This window comes from Xenopus tropicalis, chromosome 5 (genome assembly GCF_000004195.4).
Source record: "Xenopus tropicalis strain Nigerian chromosome 5, UCB_Xtro_10.0, whole genome shotgun sequence".
In the NCBI taxonomy this organism is placed as follows: domain Eukaryota; kingdom Metazoa; phylum Chordata; class Amphibia; order Anura; family Pipidae; genus Xenopus; species Xenopus tropicalis.
In genome coordinates this window covers 118,614,625-118,633,714 of record NC_030681.2, presented here as the reverse complement: position 1 = coordinate 118,633,714, position 19,090 = coordinate 118,614,625, and the positions used below count along the sequence as shown (strand labels likewise).

General features: G+C 41.2%; 1 protein-coding gene across 1 annotated transcript; it reads right to left on the bottom strand.

Annotated features, from left to right (window-relative positions):
* Positions 1–375: 375 nt before the first annotated feature.
* pfn2 (profilin 2) lies at positions 376–17,459 on the bottom strand. The gene is made up of 3 exons (NM_001016098.2): positions 17,213–17,459; positions 1,987–2,179; positions 376–509 (listed from the first exon to the last, which is right to left on the bottom strand). The coding sequence occupies exons 1-3, from the start codon at positions 17,342–17,344 to the stop codon at positions 412–414; spliced, it is 423 nt and encodes a 140-aa protein (NP_001016098.1). The 5' UTR covers positions 17,345–17,459; the 3' UTR covers positions 376–411.
* Between the last annotated feature and the right edge of the window lie 1,631 nt (positions 17,460–19,090).

The following is a 19,090-nucleotide window of genomic DNA, read 5'->3' as shown; positions in this document are numbered from 1 at the left end:
TGAGAGACAGGGATTCTACTATTGGGGCAAATGAAGAGCTGTACAGACATCTACAGGCTGCCAGCTTTACAGAGAGACTAAGTGGCAATGAAAGTAAATGAGGTGCCAGGTTGAAAGGGAGATGCTGCTCAGTAATGAAGCTGGTGAAAGTATATGCTGGGGATTGACATTTTGTCATGACACAAACCAGATGCTTGTTTACACAAAGAACCAAAATGAAGAGAAAAAATAATAAAAGAACAACTTTCCCCACTAAATAGGGATACAAAGGAGACACAGCTTCATCCCCCATCACCATGGCATTGCTAATAAAGTTTCCAGACAAAGGAATGCCTTATTGAGACAGGAAAGTTTAGTAGCAATAATGTTTGTTTGTTTTTTTAAACCCCTAGAATGTAAGTCAGCCTAGAATTAGAATCCCATATCTCTCAAGTATTTTGCCATTGCGAATGTCTTTTTATTCAAGCCGCCTCCGTGGACGCCTTCCTTGCCCATTGCAAAAACCAAGACTGAAAAAGAAAAAAAGAAAAAGATACAATGAGATTGTGCTCAGCAATCAGAATGTTGTATATTATACACATAAATATATTATATTTAATTATATATATATATATATATACATATATATTTGTCCTGTGATTCGGTCAAGATTTGTTTTTTTTTTTGTTTTGTTTTGTTTTTTAGGTGGATGGGGCTGAATCCACATGCCTGGCCAACGTGCCATACAGAGTAGCTGGCTTTTAAAGCTTTGGTGAGGGTCCTTCAGGGCATGGGATATCCCAGTGTGTGCTGATTTGGATAATGTCCAGGAAAGGAAAATAACGTACAATTTGCCCTTTTCTTTACAAGTGAAACAACATAGTTACACATGTAAACATCCCATGGTGCTTTGTGTTTAAGATTCCAGCTAAACTAAAAAACTGTCATGTATGAAAATAGTCTGCACATTTACAGTCCCCCGCCAAAACCACCTGCCTCATATGGGTACTAGCGCTCAGTGTGCCCATTCCCTTGTACATTGAATTGCTCATTATACTGAACAGGAATTTGTTTTGATGATCAAACTGCTCCATCTTGATTGGAAATAAAGGGCAACTGAACTTTGTAGGCCACATCCTAAACTCACTGCAGGAGATATTTTGCACCAACTTGCAGTTTTAAGGGACTGTATATCCCCTTGTACAACATGCGTTCAATCAATAGGGGTTGTGCCAAACCTACTTTGTGCATTGTCACAGACAATCCCTGCAGAATAAATGGGAACAGAGAACTATGGAGATCCTTTCTGATGAAGAGGTGGTTTACCCCTCTACTTAAATATGCCCCCCAAAACTTAGGCAGCATGTAAAGCCACAACACAAATATTTTAGCATGCAACCCCACAGAGCCTTTTCCCAGTTACATAAATCTAGCAAATACTAAAAACTGCTCCTCATGTTGGCTGTGCTGTAGCCTTAACCATGCTGGGCAAGTCTCCCAGCCACAAACAGCCATCTGGTGTAATACATGTACATATTTATAGAAATAAGGATATTTAGATATTGCCTGGATGCAGGTATTCCTCTTGGCTATAATTACAGATGGGATAGCAGGTCTTCTTGTTATAGGGGACCTGTCCCCATAAGAAATAATTCCAAATCCTTTTTTATCATGTTAGTCGAGCAAAATAAAGTTTACTTACGTTATATAAATTATTTATTAAATGTTGTTCCCTTTAGTCATGGAATTCAAAATAACAGCAAGCAGGCTGTGCCATTTTGTGTACACTATTATCAAGGCAATCTTGTTTATGCACCATAATAGGGAACCTGATGCACAGGATGAGAAGTGCAGTAACTTCTTGTTGTTTGAAAAATATAAAATAACATTGAGGCCTTTATACTCAAAGAGGTCCAGTCCAACCTCCAACAAAATCCTTTCTGCAAACCCAGGCTTAGCAACACAGAATCAAATATACACACACACTAAGGCACCACAAGACCTTACCTCTTACGGCTTTTCCTACAGCAATATTGTATGTTGGTTCTCCTCCTTGACTCTTTGTTCTGATGTCCATTGTGAAATCGTTATCAATATAGAGGCTGTCTCTTATAACAGAGCATTTCTTTCCTCCCACAGTTAGGCCACCAGTAAAGAATCCTTCTCTGTCCTTCCCTATGAGCACATCAATTTCTGCAGGCTGCCGGAACAAAGTACAAAGCCATTTGTTTGTTATTGACGATTGCATCAATTTTCTACAAATTCTATAAGTTACTATAATAAATACACGTAATTGTTTAGATTCTGTCAATGGGACATATACTTCCTTGACACAACCATAAAAATATTGGGAATGTGTAACCCAAGCACCCCCTGCTGTACTGTCAGGGCATGGCCACAATGACCAACAGAACTGAGCAGAGAGGCCTTTAGTGTCTAAAGCAGAAGGGGGCACTTGGGCTAAACATAAAGGGAGCATAAAGCATAACTCAAAACCCCTTTAGACTTGAATGAATAATATATGGTCCCAGTTTCAGTTTCTACACTAAAAATTATCTTTAAAAACAACCACATTATTGAAGCTGCCCATAGATTCTCTTTGGTCCGTGCGTTTCAAATGAGTAGTGGATATGTCCTAACAATCCTTGGCAAAAGGGCAATCATGCATTTCACCCAGGCAAAGGCAGGAATTCTGGGGGGGGGGGGGGAAGCACTGCACTGTGGGAAAAAACATGGCGATTGCACTCAAAGTTTTACTTTGCTCACTGCACATTTCCACATGTGCAGGATGAAAAACATTCAAATATAACCCTAAGCTTGAACAAAGCACCCTCTTGCTAAAAAATACCAACAAATTTAACATCAGCAAATGCATAATAAAGGTTACACTGTTCTCCCCATAACACTGAAGAAAAAAAACAAAAAATATAACCTTGGAGCTGCCAGAAGCCATTTGTAATTTATACAACATTGCTCGTGTGTTATAGCTCCCACAGCCAAAGGACCCATTACTGGGCCGTAACTGGGCTGCAAGTGGAACTTAAGCTGGCCATACACGCACCGATAATATTGTGTGAAACCTCGTTTGTACGATATTTGGTGCGTGTATGGCAACTCGACGAGGCGACCGATATCACAGAAGGCTGTGACTCGCCGATCGGGCGCCATTGAAGGCGCCTGAGCAAAATTTGCCTTCAGGGCTTAATCGGCAGAAGGAGGTAGAAATCCTATTGTTTTTACCTCCATATCAGACGATTCAGCCCTGAATGTCAGTGGAGGGTTGGAACAATCTTTAATGCGACCGATGGTCGCACGAAAGATCGAAAATCGCCACGTGTGTGGTTCTCTTTCATTGCAATCTGAGCCAGGATGTTACACTCTGCTCTTTGTTCAGTGGAAACGTTTACTTTAAAATTAACTGAAGATGGGGTAAATATATATACAAGGAGAAAAAAAAATGTTTTTCTTCATAGATTCTTGTACTGCTTTTCCCCACACTGTAAAATACTGCCTGGTTAAGTTGCAGACTGAGACAGATTGTTAAACTTCATTTGTATTGTTATGATTTATACATCTGTATTACTTCTATTTAGGCCAATGCCAGACGGTGCTGCAGATAAACTCAGGCCAAGAATCAGCCCCTACGCTGGCATCAGCCTTTCCCTGTGCCTGCACTCTGAGCCACTACATCAGCTGGGGTGCAGGCACACTGAGTGGATTTCAGTCAGAACATGCGAGTATGCAATTCTGAGCCAAAATCCACTCCGTGCCCCTGCAACTCAGCTGATGCGATGATTTTGGGTGCAGGCAGAGAAACAAGTGGATACCAGAATCAGTGACCCTAGCAACGTTATAACAAACTGCCACTCTCTACAACATCCTATCCATTGGCACACTATGTAAGGCTAATGACAGACGGAGCTGACTCGGGCCTGTGGATAAAGCAGGCAGAGGATCGGCCCCTACACTGGCATCAGCCTTTCCCTGTGCCTGCTTCCAGAGCCATTGCATCAGGCCGGGTGCAGGCACACAGAGCAGATTCTGGTGCAAAATGCATACTTCTGTTATTTCTGTGCTAAAAGCTGGCAACATAGGTGCGGAGATCCACTTACCAAGCTCACCAAGTCCAACAAGTGAGGGGGAGGCCATATGACCCCACCCCAGGCCATATGACCCCACCCCAGGCCATATACCCAGATACAGCCACAACCAAACTTGGTCCCCAGTTCAGTGGGTTTTTCACTCAAATATCTATTTGAGCCACAACCAGATACCAAAACCATATGTACTGTTAAAAACCTACCCATCTACAAAGCACTGTATAATTAAGACTGCCTATCACAAATGCAAAAAATACAACATTCACCCCAGTATAAGCCATTACCAACGATTCAGTCGCACCCTTCCCCAACGTATAATAATGCATGGGGCTTATTTCTACTTACAATTATAGTCTCATGTGTGAGGTGAAAACATTAGCAACAAATATATGTCTTTACCTTTCAATTGCTCTAATGGTTTATATACTCCATACAAAGGCCATTAAACATGAGAAAACTTGTACAGAAAATGGCAATATTACAATACAGAGCTCAAGTAGGATCACAAAAAAACCAAAACAAAATGATTATGCCTTTATCCTGTGTTAGAACTTAATCAAGTTGGCTCCACACAATACAAGCAAAGAATTAACCATGAGCTACAAAGAAAATTAAAAATGTTTATCCTTTAAGATACAATTGTGCAGAACATGAAAATGGCTTGGCATAGGCATTAAATATTATATACTATGCATTAGTACCCACCCAGTGATGCACTCACTAATTAAATCTAATTCACCTGCACGCCACCTTGTCTATGTTGGGGCAATCAGTGCCCATTTGTGCCATAATGTGCAATGTTAATATTTGTACATTTAGCAGTAATACAGTAGGTAACAGTGTATTACTGTTGAATAATATCTAAGAAATGTTGCATTAGGTGTAGAAAAGACAGAAAAGAGGGGCGGATTAGGCAGATTTTTTTTTGGACTTCACACTGTATTACTAAATAATGTTAAATTGGTCAAACATCTGTCTTTGTAGCTAGCTATTTTTTTTTTTTTTTTAAGAAGAGTCTGGCCATCCCCTGATGTTACAGACAGACAAAGCCTGGATTTCACATAATGACTAGACTATTTAATACTGTAAATCACATGTGTCAAACACAAGGCCCACGGGTCAAATTTGGCCCGCCTGGCTGATTTATGTAGCCCGTGGTGACTTTGCAGCACCAATCGCCTGACTGTGTAATAGCCTGACTGCGCCGCTCCAGTCCCAGTGGCCCTTCGAGCAGCCGCTTTCGTTCTGCCCTGCAGGGTGCATGGTGCGGAATGACTTAATATGCACCACGCACCCTGCAGGGCAGAATGTAAGTGGCCACTTGGAGAGACGCAGTCAGGCAATTGGTGCTGCACGGTCAGGTACAGTCACTACGGGCTACATCAAACAGGCAAAAGCATTCGCTTCCACAGAACTGCAACCCTGCGCCGCAAGTTTGCACCTGGTGGGCGAGTTCTGTCCCACGGATTATAATTTAACTGCTTTGCTTACAGTTTGCTTTGCGCTTGTTTTTATTTTCAGAACATGATTAATGCACGTGGATGGTGTGCGATATGGTGTTTCAGCGTGAGGAAGGATCTATCCTTCTACTGATAAGTATCTTAATAAAAAATTTGGCCTGCGACTTAGCCTGTATTTTAGATTTTGGCCCCTTATTTGATTGAGTTTAACACCCCTGCAAATCAATAGAGACTGGTAAAAAAATGTTACACATTTGCAACTTTTAATTATACCCCTTTAAGGCTTTAAAAAAAAAAAAAAAAAAAAAAGACCCAATTTTAGAATTTAGAAAGGATTTTGAAATGACCATCGAACACAAAACATGGCCTATTGATAAACATTTCAAGCTGGTAAACATAATTATATAAATTATCTATGCAATTAAAAAGCCTACTAATGAGGGTCTGGGAACAGGGTAACCTGCCCTGGAATAGCTAGGTACCAGTAGGCTTAGATACATATATTCCATAATGTGCTGAAATGTATCCCCACTGTTTAATCACAACAAGAGACCAGAAAAGAAAAATCTGTGTGTAATAGAAAATTAAAAAAAAAAAAAGTAATTTCAAAAGGAATTGATGAAATGGGCCAGTACATTTACCAGTTTGAAAGAAAATTAGAATCCATGTAACCTTCATGCTACTGCGCTACACAAGCAAACTAAATGAAGCAACTAAGCAAACTTAGAATATGACATACAAACCCTAACTGAACCTTTGGGAATAATACTTATTGAAGGCAGTGCAGTCATTTCTTACCATATACTCTATAGGGGATTATTTGCAAACTGACAAATAAGACTTTGCAAACAGTAACCCAGACAAGCATAGGCCTCATTACCTGGTCCGATCATGCCTCCATGACTCTTAAAAAGCAGTTTGAGGATCGGCCTAGGTGGACCTGGAAATTAAACGAGTCCCCATTAGCAAAGGAGAATGAAAACCTTTCAGAACCAGCCTACAAATCTTAAATTAACCTCAAAACCAAATATGAAGGCTTCTATGATCTATTGTGCCTGTATTATATGCAAGGGGCATTCATCCTAATGGGAGCGGGGGGGGGGGGGGGGTTGGTTTAGCCTACCCCAAAAAGGGTAACAGATGAGACACTGTTTAAATATAAAAGCAGGGTCCAGAGCAAAGGAACAAAGCTAAAGCCACCAATCACATTTCTTTTTACTTGATCAACCACATACTGTATCCAAGAATATTAATATCAGAAGGGGTTGTGGGTGCAATGCAAGGCTATTTGCATACAAATGAACTATAGCAGAAGTGCAAGTGACCTGGCCAATTCAATGGCGCTATGATTATAGTTTACAAATATGTAATAAACCATGGAGTACACCCACAATCCCATAAAGCAATTGTCCCTAGGAGGAAACAGGTACGACTTAAAAGGTAGTAACCCAATAGATAACTATACACACATACATATACAGGAGGTAGAACCATATGGAATAACAGCTACACCAGTGAATCATAGGTGATAGTTTCATATTTTAAAGAATCTGGGACCGGTCCCACAACGTGCAGTCCACACACTACACACCACAATTCGGTTATTTCCTCTACATACCATGATTCAATACAACTAGTATCACCTTAAAGCCTGGTTTGGGATGGGTGCAGACATAAAGGGGAACTATTGTGAATTTATTTTTTCACTATTTAAATTCCATTTGTTAATTAAAATCACTTTCTAAATATAAATATTACTTTTCTATCATTTTTTAATATACTGTATTAAATATGTCCTAACCCTCTCTAAACACATTTTTCCTCTCCTCCTACTCTGCATCAGTGTTGAATTCTATAACGAAATCCTCCCTCCCGCTATTGGTTGAGAGCCCATGTCACTCAGAAGAGAGTAGCCCAATAAAAACAGAATAGTCCTGTTTGCCTATGCTCAGTTTCTTCCTTTCTCACTGTGCAGCCCCTGCCTCCGGACCCTGCTCCCTACCCAGAAAAGTACTGAGTCTCTTCATCTCTAAGGCTAATGCCACACAAAGCATATAGCACATATTTTTGGCAAGCCAAAAAACAATTGCCGAGAATATATATGCTCCATATGCTTAAAACTCCCCCTACCTGTGTCTGCATCCGAATGAATTGAATACGCTCGGGTACAGCCACATGTAGCCGATTATCCGCATAAAAACGCGATACTTCTTTTCTTTGCAGCCAGACAGCTGATCCCCCTACATTGGATATCGCCTGCACCACCGGATGCCAAAAATTAGGTCAGAAACTCATATCTGAGTAGATGTCTATTAAATATTGTGATTAGTATCAGAGTGGTGTACTGTATTAGCCATAGATTAAAACCAGAAAATACTGGAGTAGCTAATACCTTTTATTAGCCAAGTAGAGAGATTTCGGGACTACTTTCTCTGCTTCATGCATGGTGTATCCAAATATTGTGAAGTATGGGTAACTTGACTTCTAGGTAAAGACTCTTAAAAGCAGCTGGATATATTTTCTTTCTGATGATGAAGACCTGTTGTGCCGGCTCTTTTCTTCAATATATATCTTCTTTCTGCAATTCTCACCCTCATTCCCTTTACACACCCACCTTTCCTCAATCATCTACCCCCCCCACAGGTTTTTCCTTCCCTAGTCCTGACCAACTTAGATCCAACCAAGCCAGATCCATGCTCCATTGTTTCTTCTCTGTTACATTTTTAAGTTAAGTCATCTCTCTGCTGTTGGTTTCATCCCTTTTTTTCCCTGTTTTTTTTTTTTTTTGTAAAATATTGTTGAGCCCAAAACAATCCTCTTAAACAAAACTATACAACTTTTTTCGATGTAATAAGACCCACATTTTTTTTTTTTTTTTAAATTTTATATAGAGGAATACTTCAACATTTTTAGGATAATCCACAACTACCACTTGTCCTTATCTAAACTGTTTTACAGGTATATGCATTGGTTTATTATCTTTAAAACTAAATTCAGTGGGGCCCAAGAAAAGAAAGACTGCTGCATCCTTATCCATATATTGCACTGCACATTACATTTCCCACACACACAGTGCATACCTATGGAGGGTTCCCTGCCGCAACCCCTTTGGGTTTGCATGCACAAGAAACATGCAGGACAAACATCAGAGAGACCAGGTAGGGCAGGGAGGAAAGGAATGGGTGGGGCAGCAAGAAAAGGAATGGGCGAGAGGATGCAAACAGGCAGAGGAGGGCTTATTGCTCCTATAACAGAAAATGGCAACAGCCCGGGTTATATGCAGACGAGCGATCTTCCTTTCTTCTCTTGCTGTGATCCTGGGGCCCGAGCACGTGCAGTACAGTCAAAAGCGGACTTTTTTGTTAAGGCGCGGCTCCACACATTACTGCGCAGCTTGCACGAAGAAAGAAGATGGAAGGGGATCGCTGGCCTGCATGTACCACAGACTGGTGCATTTTTTTTTGTTAACAGGAGCACGAGCCAGGGGGATTAGGTAAGTGAATACAATCACTGGGGGGGCTGTCTAACATTTTGGCACCCCCCAGTGATTCCTTTCCCTTCTCCTTTATGTTGCTTTGAAAAAAAGAGAAAAGTCCATCAAGTTCAACCCCTCCAAACAAACCCATTTGCACATATACACATACTTATACAGACCTATCTTTAAATGAGCAGTTCAGTGTAAAAATTAAAATGGGCAAAATAGATGGACTGCGCAAAACAAAAATGTTTTCAATAGTTAGGCAAAAATGTAATCTATAAAGGCTGGAGTGAGCAGATGTCTAACATAATAGCCAGATCACTACTTCCTCCTTTACAGCTCTCTAAGCTGTTAGCAGTCAGTAGCCAATCAGTGACTTGAAGGGGGGGGAGGGCATAATTGTTTAGTTTTCTTTTGAATCTGCCCTGTGTGCTCACAAACTAACTGAATAGTTATGTCCCATGTGGCCCACCTAAAGTCACTGACTGACTAAGAGGTTAGAGAGCTGAAAGCAGGAAGTAGTGTTCTGGCTATTATGTTAGACATCTGCTCACTCTAGCCTTTATAGATTACATTTTTGCCTAACTATATAACATTTATTTATTTTGCACAGTCTATCCATTTTACCCAGTTTCATTTTTACACAGAACTGTTCCTTTAAGAGAGGCCTCTGGTGCATTGATCTTTTCCATGGGAGCTTAAGGTGGCCATACACGTGGCGATCTGACGATGTTTCGTACGACCATCGGTCGCACGAAACATCGTAAGATCCGCCACACACCATTCAGGGCTGAATCGGCAGGTAAGGAGGTAGAAACAATAGGATTTCTACCTCCTTCTGCCGATTCAGCGCTGAAGGGAGAATTTTGGTCAGGCGCCTTCTATGGTGCCCGATCAAAATTTTCAAACTGGTCCGATCGGCGAGTCGACGATATCAGCAGCTTCCTGCAATATCGGTCGACTCGCCGAAACGAGGTTTTGTACGATAATATCGGTGCGTGTATGGCCACCTTTAGTCAGAGCTTAGTTCCAATTGCTTTACAGATATCAAGGTTTGTCAGAAGATAGACTTTTGAGTATTTATGCAACATGGATTGCACTATAATGTCCCTCAGATTTCCAAATAGGATTTCAGGTGATCTTATGCAGCCAAACCAATACAAACTTGATTATACTGAAAAGTGGCTTCACACTGAAAGTGGGATCCTATGAAATCTATAACTATAAAGTCTAACAATAAATAATAATATAAAGTCTGAGCTACTTTGTAATCTAGATTTGGTTAAAGGGGTTGTTCACCATCAGGTTAACTTTTAGTATGTTATAGAATGGTCTATTCTTAGCAACTTATCAAGTGGTCTTCATTTTTTATTTGTTATAATTTTGGAATTATTTGCCTTCATTTTCTGACTTTTTTCAGCATTCAAATGGGGTCACTGACCCCAGCAGCCAACAAAAATATTATTCTGTGAGGCTACAATTGTGTTGGTATTGTTACTTTGTATTACTTATATTTCTATTTAGGCCCTCCTTGGATTTATTTTCCTGTCTCTCTTTCAAACCACTGCCTGGGTGCTAGGTTAAATTGGACCGTAGCAACCAGCTTGTTGCTGAAATTCCAAACTGGAGATCTGCTGAACAAAACGCTAAATAACCTGCAAATAATAAAAATAAGAAAACCAATTGCAAATTGTCTCAGAATAGCTTTCAGTTAAAGGTGAACAACCACTTTAAGTGTCATATGTACAGACATATATACTCCAACCGTTTTACAGCCTGAAAACTACGGCTACTGGCTACACAGTACATGGAAAAAAATATTTATTTAAAATGGAATGAAATGTCCTTCGTAAAGCGAAAGAGATGATATTGCATCACCACTGGATAGAGAAGCTTATAAAAGGGTCAATTTTTATATATGTCAATGGATGGGCATTATCAGAGCTGGGTGCAAAAGCACTCTATTCTATTAAACAAACCAAACAGTTCCGAATAGACATTCCCTGACTAACTAGCTACTTATTTCATAACTTTTTTTTTTTTTACTCTTTAAAAGGTATTCTAGTTAAGTATTCTAGTGATATAGCAGTTTTTATTTTTCAGTACTAAGTTGGGAACACATAGCAGAACCATTTTTTATGAATGTGAGGTCTAGCTTTTCCCTAACAAGTAATGTATGGGTTACACAGGCTTTTTTTCACTTTCGGGAATGGGACTCTGTGGTATGTGGGGGATGATTTGGATACAAATGAACAGGCGCCAGATGTTTTGCAACAAAATTCTTTAACGTAATACACAAAACAATAGCAGCAGTCTCTCTGACAAAAGATCCTAAAACAGAACTGCTTACTGTTATTGCTGCCAGGAACTAAGAGGTAGCTGTCCCAAAATAATTCAAGTGAAGTGATTCCCAAGCAGGGATCCCGCTTGGCCTCTTTAGGGCCCAAAACATCTACAAAACAAATCCGTACAACACTGCAGCTCCCTGGAGTACCAAGAGAACTGCAAAACAAAGCCGTAACCTTGAGCTTACAAATAACCTCATTTCTGACCTATGGTTAGCAAAATTAATGTACACGGAGCACATATTGAAACAGGCAATGGCAACAAAAATATCCATAGATGTGCTGCAGAGCTCCTTCAAGTCTCCTTCAGTCACAGAGATGGGTCTTGTAATAGGAAAACACTTGTATATCAAACATTTTACAAAACTCAAAATTCCAAAAGCAGTCATAAGACACCCTTATTAGGTGAGAGACAGATGTTGGGTAAGGACAAACATGGCTTCACTGCCGATGTCCCTAAATACTCAAAAGCTACCAAGCCTTGCACACAAGCCATGAGACTGCTGTAAATTCTTGTATTTTTAATTACTTTTGTATTTTTTTTTTTTAGATACAGCAATATATTCAGTGACAATAGTAAGCCAGTGGTTTAAATGAGCTATTCAGTCGATTGGATTATGCTCAATTTGATGATGTGCAATTTACTGAATGTTATTACAGATTACGCAATAATTTAAGATGCCAATAAAAGTTCACTAAAAAGAAAACTTGGCCGTAACCCAGTCCCAGTGTAGGATGGGCAACTTCCTTGCGTCGCTCTCACACTGCAAGCTGCTAGGGCAGCCATAGAAGCATCACCAGAGACACATTTGTCAATAAGGACATATTCCCCATGCCACAAAAAGAAAATGGAAATTTATACCTCTGAAAGCCACAGACCAGCATTGGCCAGGCTGAGACAAGCCTGCCTAGCACTAGAACCTGAGCCTAACTAAACCACCAACTCTGCTTTACAGCACACTGCAACAGTTTTGATGAGATATGGTCACATATGGCATGTCATACACAGCAAGATTTTATAAGATCTATTGAACAGGGTCTTCACATCCTGTATCCAATAATATTGTACGTAATCAATATGCTTGATGAATAAACATCTGTTTTACAGAACATACTGAACATGCCTGTGTATAAATGTCATCAAACAAGCATAGACCAGTTATCTGGAAACAAGTTATCCAGAAAGTTCCAAATTATGGTAAGGCAATCTCCCACAGACTCCATTTCAAGGAAATAATTCATGCTTAAAAAATATATTTCCTTTTTCTCTGTAATAATAAAGCAATGCCTTGTACTTTAGCCAAACTAAGATATAATTAATCATTATTGGAGGCAAAGCAATCCTATTGGGTTTATTTAATGTTTAGATAATGTTTAGAAGACGTAAAGTATGGAGATCCAAATTACATAAACATCCCTTATTCAGAAAACCCCAGGTCTCGAGCATTCTGGACAACAGGTCCCATACCTGTAGCTCCCTTTTTTGCCACCACTGGTTTGGAAGCCAATTGTGCCAACCAGCTTTCCCTATTGATAAATGACATAGCACCATTCCCATACTGGTCAGAGAGGCTATCTTTTGATTTACAGGAATCTGTTCAGCTGTGGAGTCTACAGGCAAATATTCAGCTGTGGAGTCTGCAGGCAATATCTGCCATTGAATGGCCAGCTGTAGTTGCTGGTTGCTTTCAGTTATGTATTTATCAATGGCTAGAATTTTCCACCCAACTGAATTTAATTTAAAAAGTGTGTGAAATTATACATATACGGTTTCATACAAACAACAAAAAACAAATATAGGTAGAGAATGTCTTCACTGCTGTTGGCATCCCAGGTATGAATCACTTATCTGGAAACCTAACATCCAGAAAGCCGTAAGGCTAATGCTAGACATGGCCGTTTCTCAGCCTGCATAGAAACACAGCCAATCTGTTCACCTAGACTTGCTCCTTTGGCTGCACACTAGCTGATGTAGCCCCTCAAACAGAGCAGGTTTCAGAGAAAAACCTGAGTTTATTTTTTTTTGTGGAAAAATCTTATCTATGTGTTACTGAGCTTACAGTATTATATATATATATATATATATAAAAACACAGATATATCACAAGATAAGGCTGATTGGTAATTTTTTTTCAGATTCTCATTACATGGCAGCTCAGTAACCAGTGCAACTAGGCATCTAAATGTAATAATCAGCCCTTTAGTATCAGCTTCTATTACAGGCAAACCTCATTTTCTGCTTGTTAATTTGCAATGACCCCTAAGCTTAGCATCCCAACAGCTGCCCAGAGCCCCCCCCCCCCCACTGAGCATGTGAGCGTTGCAGACACTTGTCACAGGAGTTCTCCATCTTGGAATTTGTTACAACTGTAAAGACAAGGATCATTACTACGATAGAGATGCTGAGACTAGGTTGGTGACATAAGTTCAGTACATAAAACATGCCATTTCTAGCAATATTAATTTCTAGGGTTTAGTTCTAACAGTCACTAACACTAGCACTAACAGTCAGCAGCATTCTGTTGGGCTTGTTGATGCAGCCCTGGAAGCCTACATTCAAATCACTGTGATCCAATTGTTTGGCCTGAGCCGAAAAAGCAGATATTTCAGGGCCAGTTTAACATAGCTCTTACCAACTACTCGTTCTTGATCATTGTATTTCGGCATCCCATAGAGCAAGACCAAATGCATGCATGCTGGAAGCCAGGCCCACATGGGGGGTTCCTTGTCCTTTAAAGGATAAAGGACATTTCAACTACTAGAGCAGACACCACAGTCCTTTATTTGAAGTGATAGCATTACTGCTGTACTGCAGTTTTTTGCCTGCTAAAGTTGATATACTAAATATTTTTTTGTAAACTGAAATAAAAGTTTTTTCCCCCAATACACTGTATAAACAAGAAGAAATAGATTGCTCATCATTTACTCAGAGAAAAGAGTCATCTCTGTAAATGAGTCAATTCTAAATAAAGGAACATAATAAAATAGCTAGAGGGGTTAAGCTGTGCTACACAGCAGTAAAAAGCAGCAGCTCCCAGCACTTTGCCAATGCTTAATAACTGCAGAGTCACACCAGGCCTAAATATTCTATATTCAACCCATCCAACTTGCACGCCCGCCACCAATGTGTCATATGATAGGCACTAGCAGCCCTGTCAATCATTCTGACCAGGGTAATACAAAAATAAAAAGTATGAATCATAAAATGTGCAGTTGCTGCTGAAAGCAAGCCAAGTTATTCCATAAATTAACTGAACATACTGAACAACTGTTCAAATATTACTCGTAGGATCCCCAAGGGCTAACATTCTACTCTGTTCTGTGATATCATCCTAAATTACCAGTGGCCGTGCCAGTGATTAACCCTTCTCCAGATGTACTTACATAGAGATAAATCATAAGTGATCAATAAAGGTAGCGTATCACCCACAGCCCCTGGGTATTGCTGATCCTGAAATCTCTGCTATTAGCAATGCAAGGAGCTACAGTTCAATAGCTGCTGCTCAGCCCCAGTTGAGACACTCTTACCCAAATGAGACATCAGTGTATTATTAACCAGACTGATGATGTATTAATCAGACTATTGCTCTAAATTTGTCACTCAAATTAATGTCACAATCTTGCAGTCTGATATTAAAAGGAAATGTCAGCCAAATACTAACAAATTGCAAAGTGAAAAAGTTCACCAACTCTCAAATTTACATTAAAATAATTCAAATCTTCAGTTAAATGGAATTGCAATGGCTATTAAAAACAGCCTGTCACTTGCTATTTATTGCACTGCTGGTCCTGACTCCTTGGACCACTGAAACAATGTAGCAAGAGTCAGCTCTTCTCCAGCCAAGACTCCATTTCCCAGTGGGAATAATAATCTTGGCTAAGGAAGAGCTGACTTGCTACATTGTTCCAATGGTAAAAGTAGCAAGGACAAGAAATAGCAACGCACTGAAAAATGATTCTTTCAATAGAAATCACAAGTCCCAACTAACTACATGAATAAAAGATTTACTGTGTATTGGAAGAATGCTTCGAACTACAGTTAATTATTTCTGAGTATTTGACTCATTTAAAGTTGGCTCTATAGAAGAACTTATTCTGCACAAGTTCTCAGAGGAGGAAGTGGAATAACTGCTTTATATTGATGACTTGAAAAATCTCTCAATTAAAACCCGATACAGACACCAATGTGCAATATGAGCTTTCTAAGGCCCAGCAGATTGTTCATCGGCTATGCCACAACTGGAATGGTATGACAGACACTGGCAGATTCATTCAGCACCAACCAGCGTGATTTTTAAAGTTTTTGGGCTTCGTGCCAAAATACTTCAGCTTGGGTTTGAAATATATGTGACATAAAAATGCAACTGCAATGTGAAGCCTTAAACAAGGACCGACTGAATTTGGCTGTAATGTATAAATCACAAAACAAATGGCTCTTTCTTGGGCTTCTACACTAGCCATGAGAGAGTTAAGGACGGCATTATGTAGCCCCCATTCAGCAGGATGCCATTGTGAATGCAGCAGAATTTTTAATTGCGCTACCCAATTAGATCTCAGCACCCCTAAAGCACAAATCTTAACGACACAGCGATGCTTACGAGAGGGGGGAAAAAAAGGTAGAGGTACCCAGCAATGATGTCGGGCAGGGAGACTAAAAAATGTAAATGTTAGGGAGACAGAGGAGAAAAAAAAAATCAATGGGACCACGCCATCTTGCAGAAGAATATGGAGAGAGAAGCGGGGGCTGGGATTCACGAAAGCTGCTTACGTCAGGTGCTTTAAATCTCATCCACGACAGCGGCTGGGTGCTATGCAAACGACTTGTGGTGAGTCAATGGCACGCCGGCCTGATCCTACACATTTCACCCTACACCAAAGATGGGCATGCTGCGGCCCTCCTGCTACTACCTTCAGGCTTCCAGGGGCACAGAGGCTGTTCCTCCCTGTACTACATACATTCATTCAGAGTTCCCCCAGATACAGACTAGCATTCCAGAGGCAGCAGATTAACAGTGGGAAGATCACATGGACCTTTCCTACAACTCCCAGCATCAAGCAAGAGCCAGTGGTGTAGTGAGAAGCAGCACAGGGCTGCACTTAGCACACACCTTCCCTAAAGGCAAAATGGCCATAGGAAATAGCTGCACTGATTGTGCCCATAGCCCTTGAACAAGGATAGAAGTTTCCACTGCCATTTAGAGAACAGAGGGCCCTTGGCCATAGAGGAATACATAGTAACATACAGGAGGCCCCAATGTTAGCAGTGGGTAAATGGATCAGGGATCTCCAGCCTCTGTTGTTGCTGAACTACAACCCGAGACTGAACATCACAGACAAATATAGAGAACACAATTACTCAGTACAGGTCTATTGTACTTTTATTTCCATTCCTTCCCCCAGAGGGCCACCCTGATACAGAGTTCCTTCTTCAAATGCCCTTTTTGCCCTCCTCTCAAAAACCCTGTGAATCCAATAAGACAATGCGAGGCCAGTGCCCCCGGGGGACATTGGCTGAATAATAAGTGCATTACAATATGCATATATACGGCTATACTGCTGACATACTAAAGTCGCATGCGACGTGTCGCGGTAAAGCACTGGGCCTGGTGCCACTTGCACTGGGTCACTAATGGCCTCCAGTGAAAGCTCTGCACACTCTATGCAGTAGGGCAGCACCATACACACACATTGCCCCCCAGGGGAGCGCAGAATTACCGGCACAGATACAGACAAGCCGCGTCCCGTGTGGCCCCTTTGTGCAGCCGGAGCCCGTTAGACGCAAGTCCCGCCCCCAGGCGGCAGGTGCAGCACATAGCGGCAATCAGTCTCCTGCATCCTCATTCCGCTTACCGTTATAATCTGAAAGATGCCCCCCGGAGTCGTTGCCCAGACGTACTTGGCGTCCACGTAACCGACAATGGCGGCCTCCTGGCAGCTGCCATCGGCCATCAGCATATCCACGTAATCCTGCCAGCCGGACATCTTCAGTGCGGGTAGAAAGGGGGTCGTCACGCTGCAAAATAACGGTTCCTCACTAGAGCTTGCGGGGGGAATAGGGTGTGGGTAGCCGGTAACGGGGAAGGGGGGTGAAGCGGCTCCGTCACGGCCGGAGATAATCTGAGCTCAGACAGCCAGCAGAAGCCAAGGAAATAGGGCAGCGCCCGGGTGTAGTCCCCCTCCCCCTATCTCCTTCTAATGCCTCCACTTGCAGATCCCTCCGCCAGCAGCGGAAGGACACTGGCACACCTCCACCACGTTGTTCTAACGGGCAGTAGCTGGGGCTGCGTGAGGGAGCAGCATTGCATTGGCCATTGCAGCTCCATGCAGGGATCACTTTGTGTCCTCACAGCCTGCATCCCCTCCATCATGAGACTACAACCTCCACTAACAAGAGGTTCTATTAGGATCTCTATAGTGTATCAGATCCTGTGTGAAGAAGGACATTAGATTGTAAGCTCCACTTGGCCAATCATTTATGTGAAAGATGAATCATTACTAAAGCACTGCAGAAATGTGGTGGCACTATATAAATAAAGAATAATGATAAAAGACAACCTTCAATATGTGGATATGCTTTTACACAGGTATATGGTGTGTGGGCTACATTGCACCAAAGGTTCTATTCAAATAGATGTAATGCAGAATATTGAGGGGCTAGCTAACTGATACAGCTGAAAAAGTTACCCGCAGTAGTCTATCACATTTGCTATGATAAATCCTCTAAAATAATAGGTGAATCAGTTGTTGCTGATCACTGTCAGGTATGGAGAAGTAACAGCTGGAGGGCCACTGCATGGGCTCCCCTTGCCTGAGTGAATAGCACTGGCTTTGCTGCCCCCCCCCTGTGAGGCTAATGCAGACAGGACCCCTAGTCCCTTTTGCTTGGCTGTGCTTTGGGCACACAGAATTCTTTTTTTTTCTTTGAGTCGCGGGACACTGCAGGGCTCCTTTGTTTCAGAACCTTTTTTAATACTCTTATTTGGGGAGGGGAGGAGGTGATGGATATGATTTATATCTGCTCTGCCAAGGGTAGGAGGAGGGAAAGAGGGGGAGGAGCAGGGAGAAGGCAGGACACATGCAGAGACACACAAATGCGCGGGGAGGGGGGAGAAAGGTCGCAGTGTGAGCATTGCAGAAGAATATAAAGGATGGGTTTTTATATACTGCATAGAAACTGAGTGGGTGGAAGCAAAAAAAAACCATAGGAAAAGATGTTGGAGAATTTAAGAGCTAGTTAAGGATCATGCACGTCAGTTTCCAAAGCTGTTGGAACTACAATTCCCATAATGCCAACAACAGCATTGATGATGTACATGATCAGCCGGAATGCCACAGGTTGAAGATGCTGATGCTATAGCTGCATCCTGTTGCTATGGCAACAGAGGCAAGTAGCGCACTGGTCCTTGCCCTCCCTGATATGAGTCAGGATCTCTCTGCACCATTGTGTGCTGAAATATAATAAGCATGGAGTTTTAAATGCTTTGCTTACAGATTTTCATGAGCTGGTTCCAGAAAAAACCTAGACATTCTGTGCCATATTTGGCAAGGGTTATGGGTTTTTGTTTTTTTTTTTTGTTTTTAAGAAAACAAAGTAAAAGAATGGAAAATACCTCTTATACTGCAATAGAAAAAAATCCAGTGTTGTCATTTTTAGCAATAATTGTTAATTTATTGCATATTAATGACCTGAAATATTTTTCCTTTGTTGTTTTCTGTTTAATATTGGAA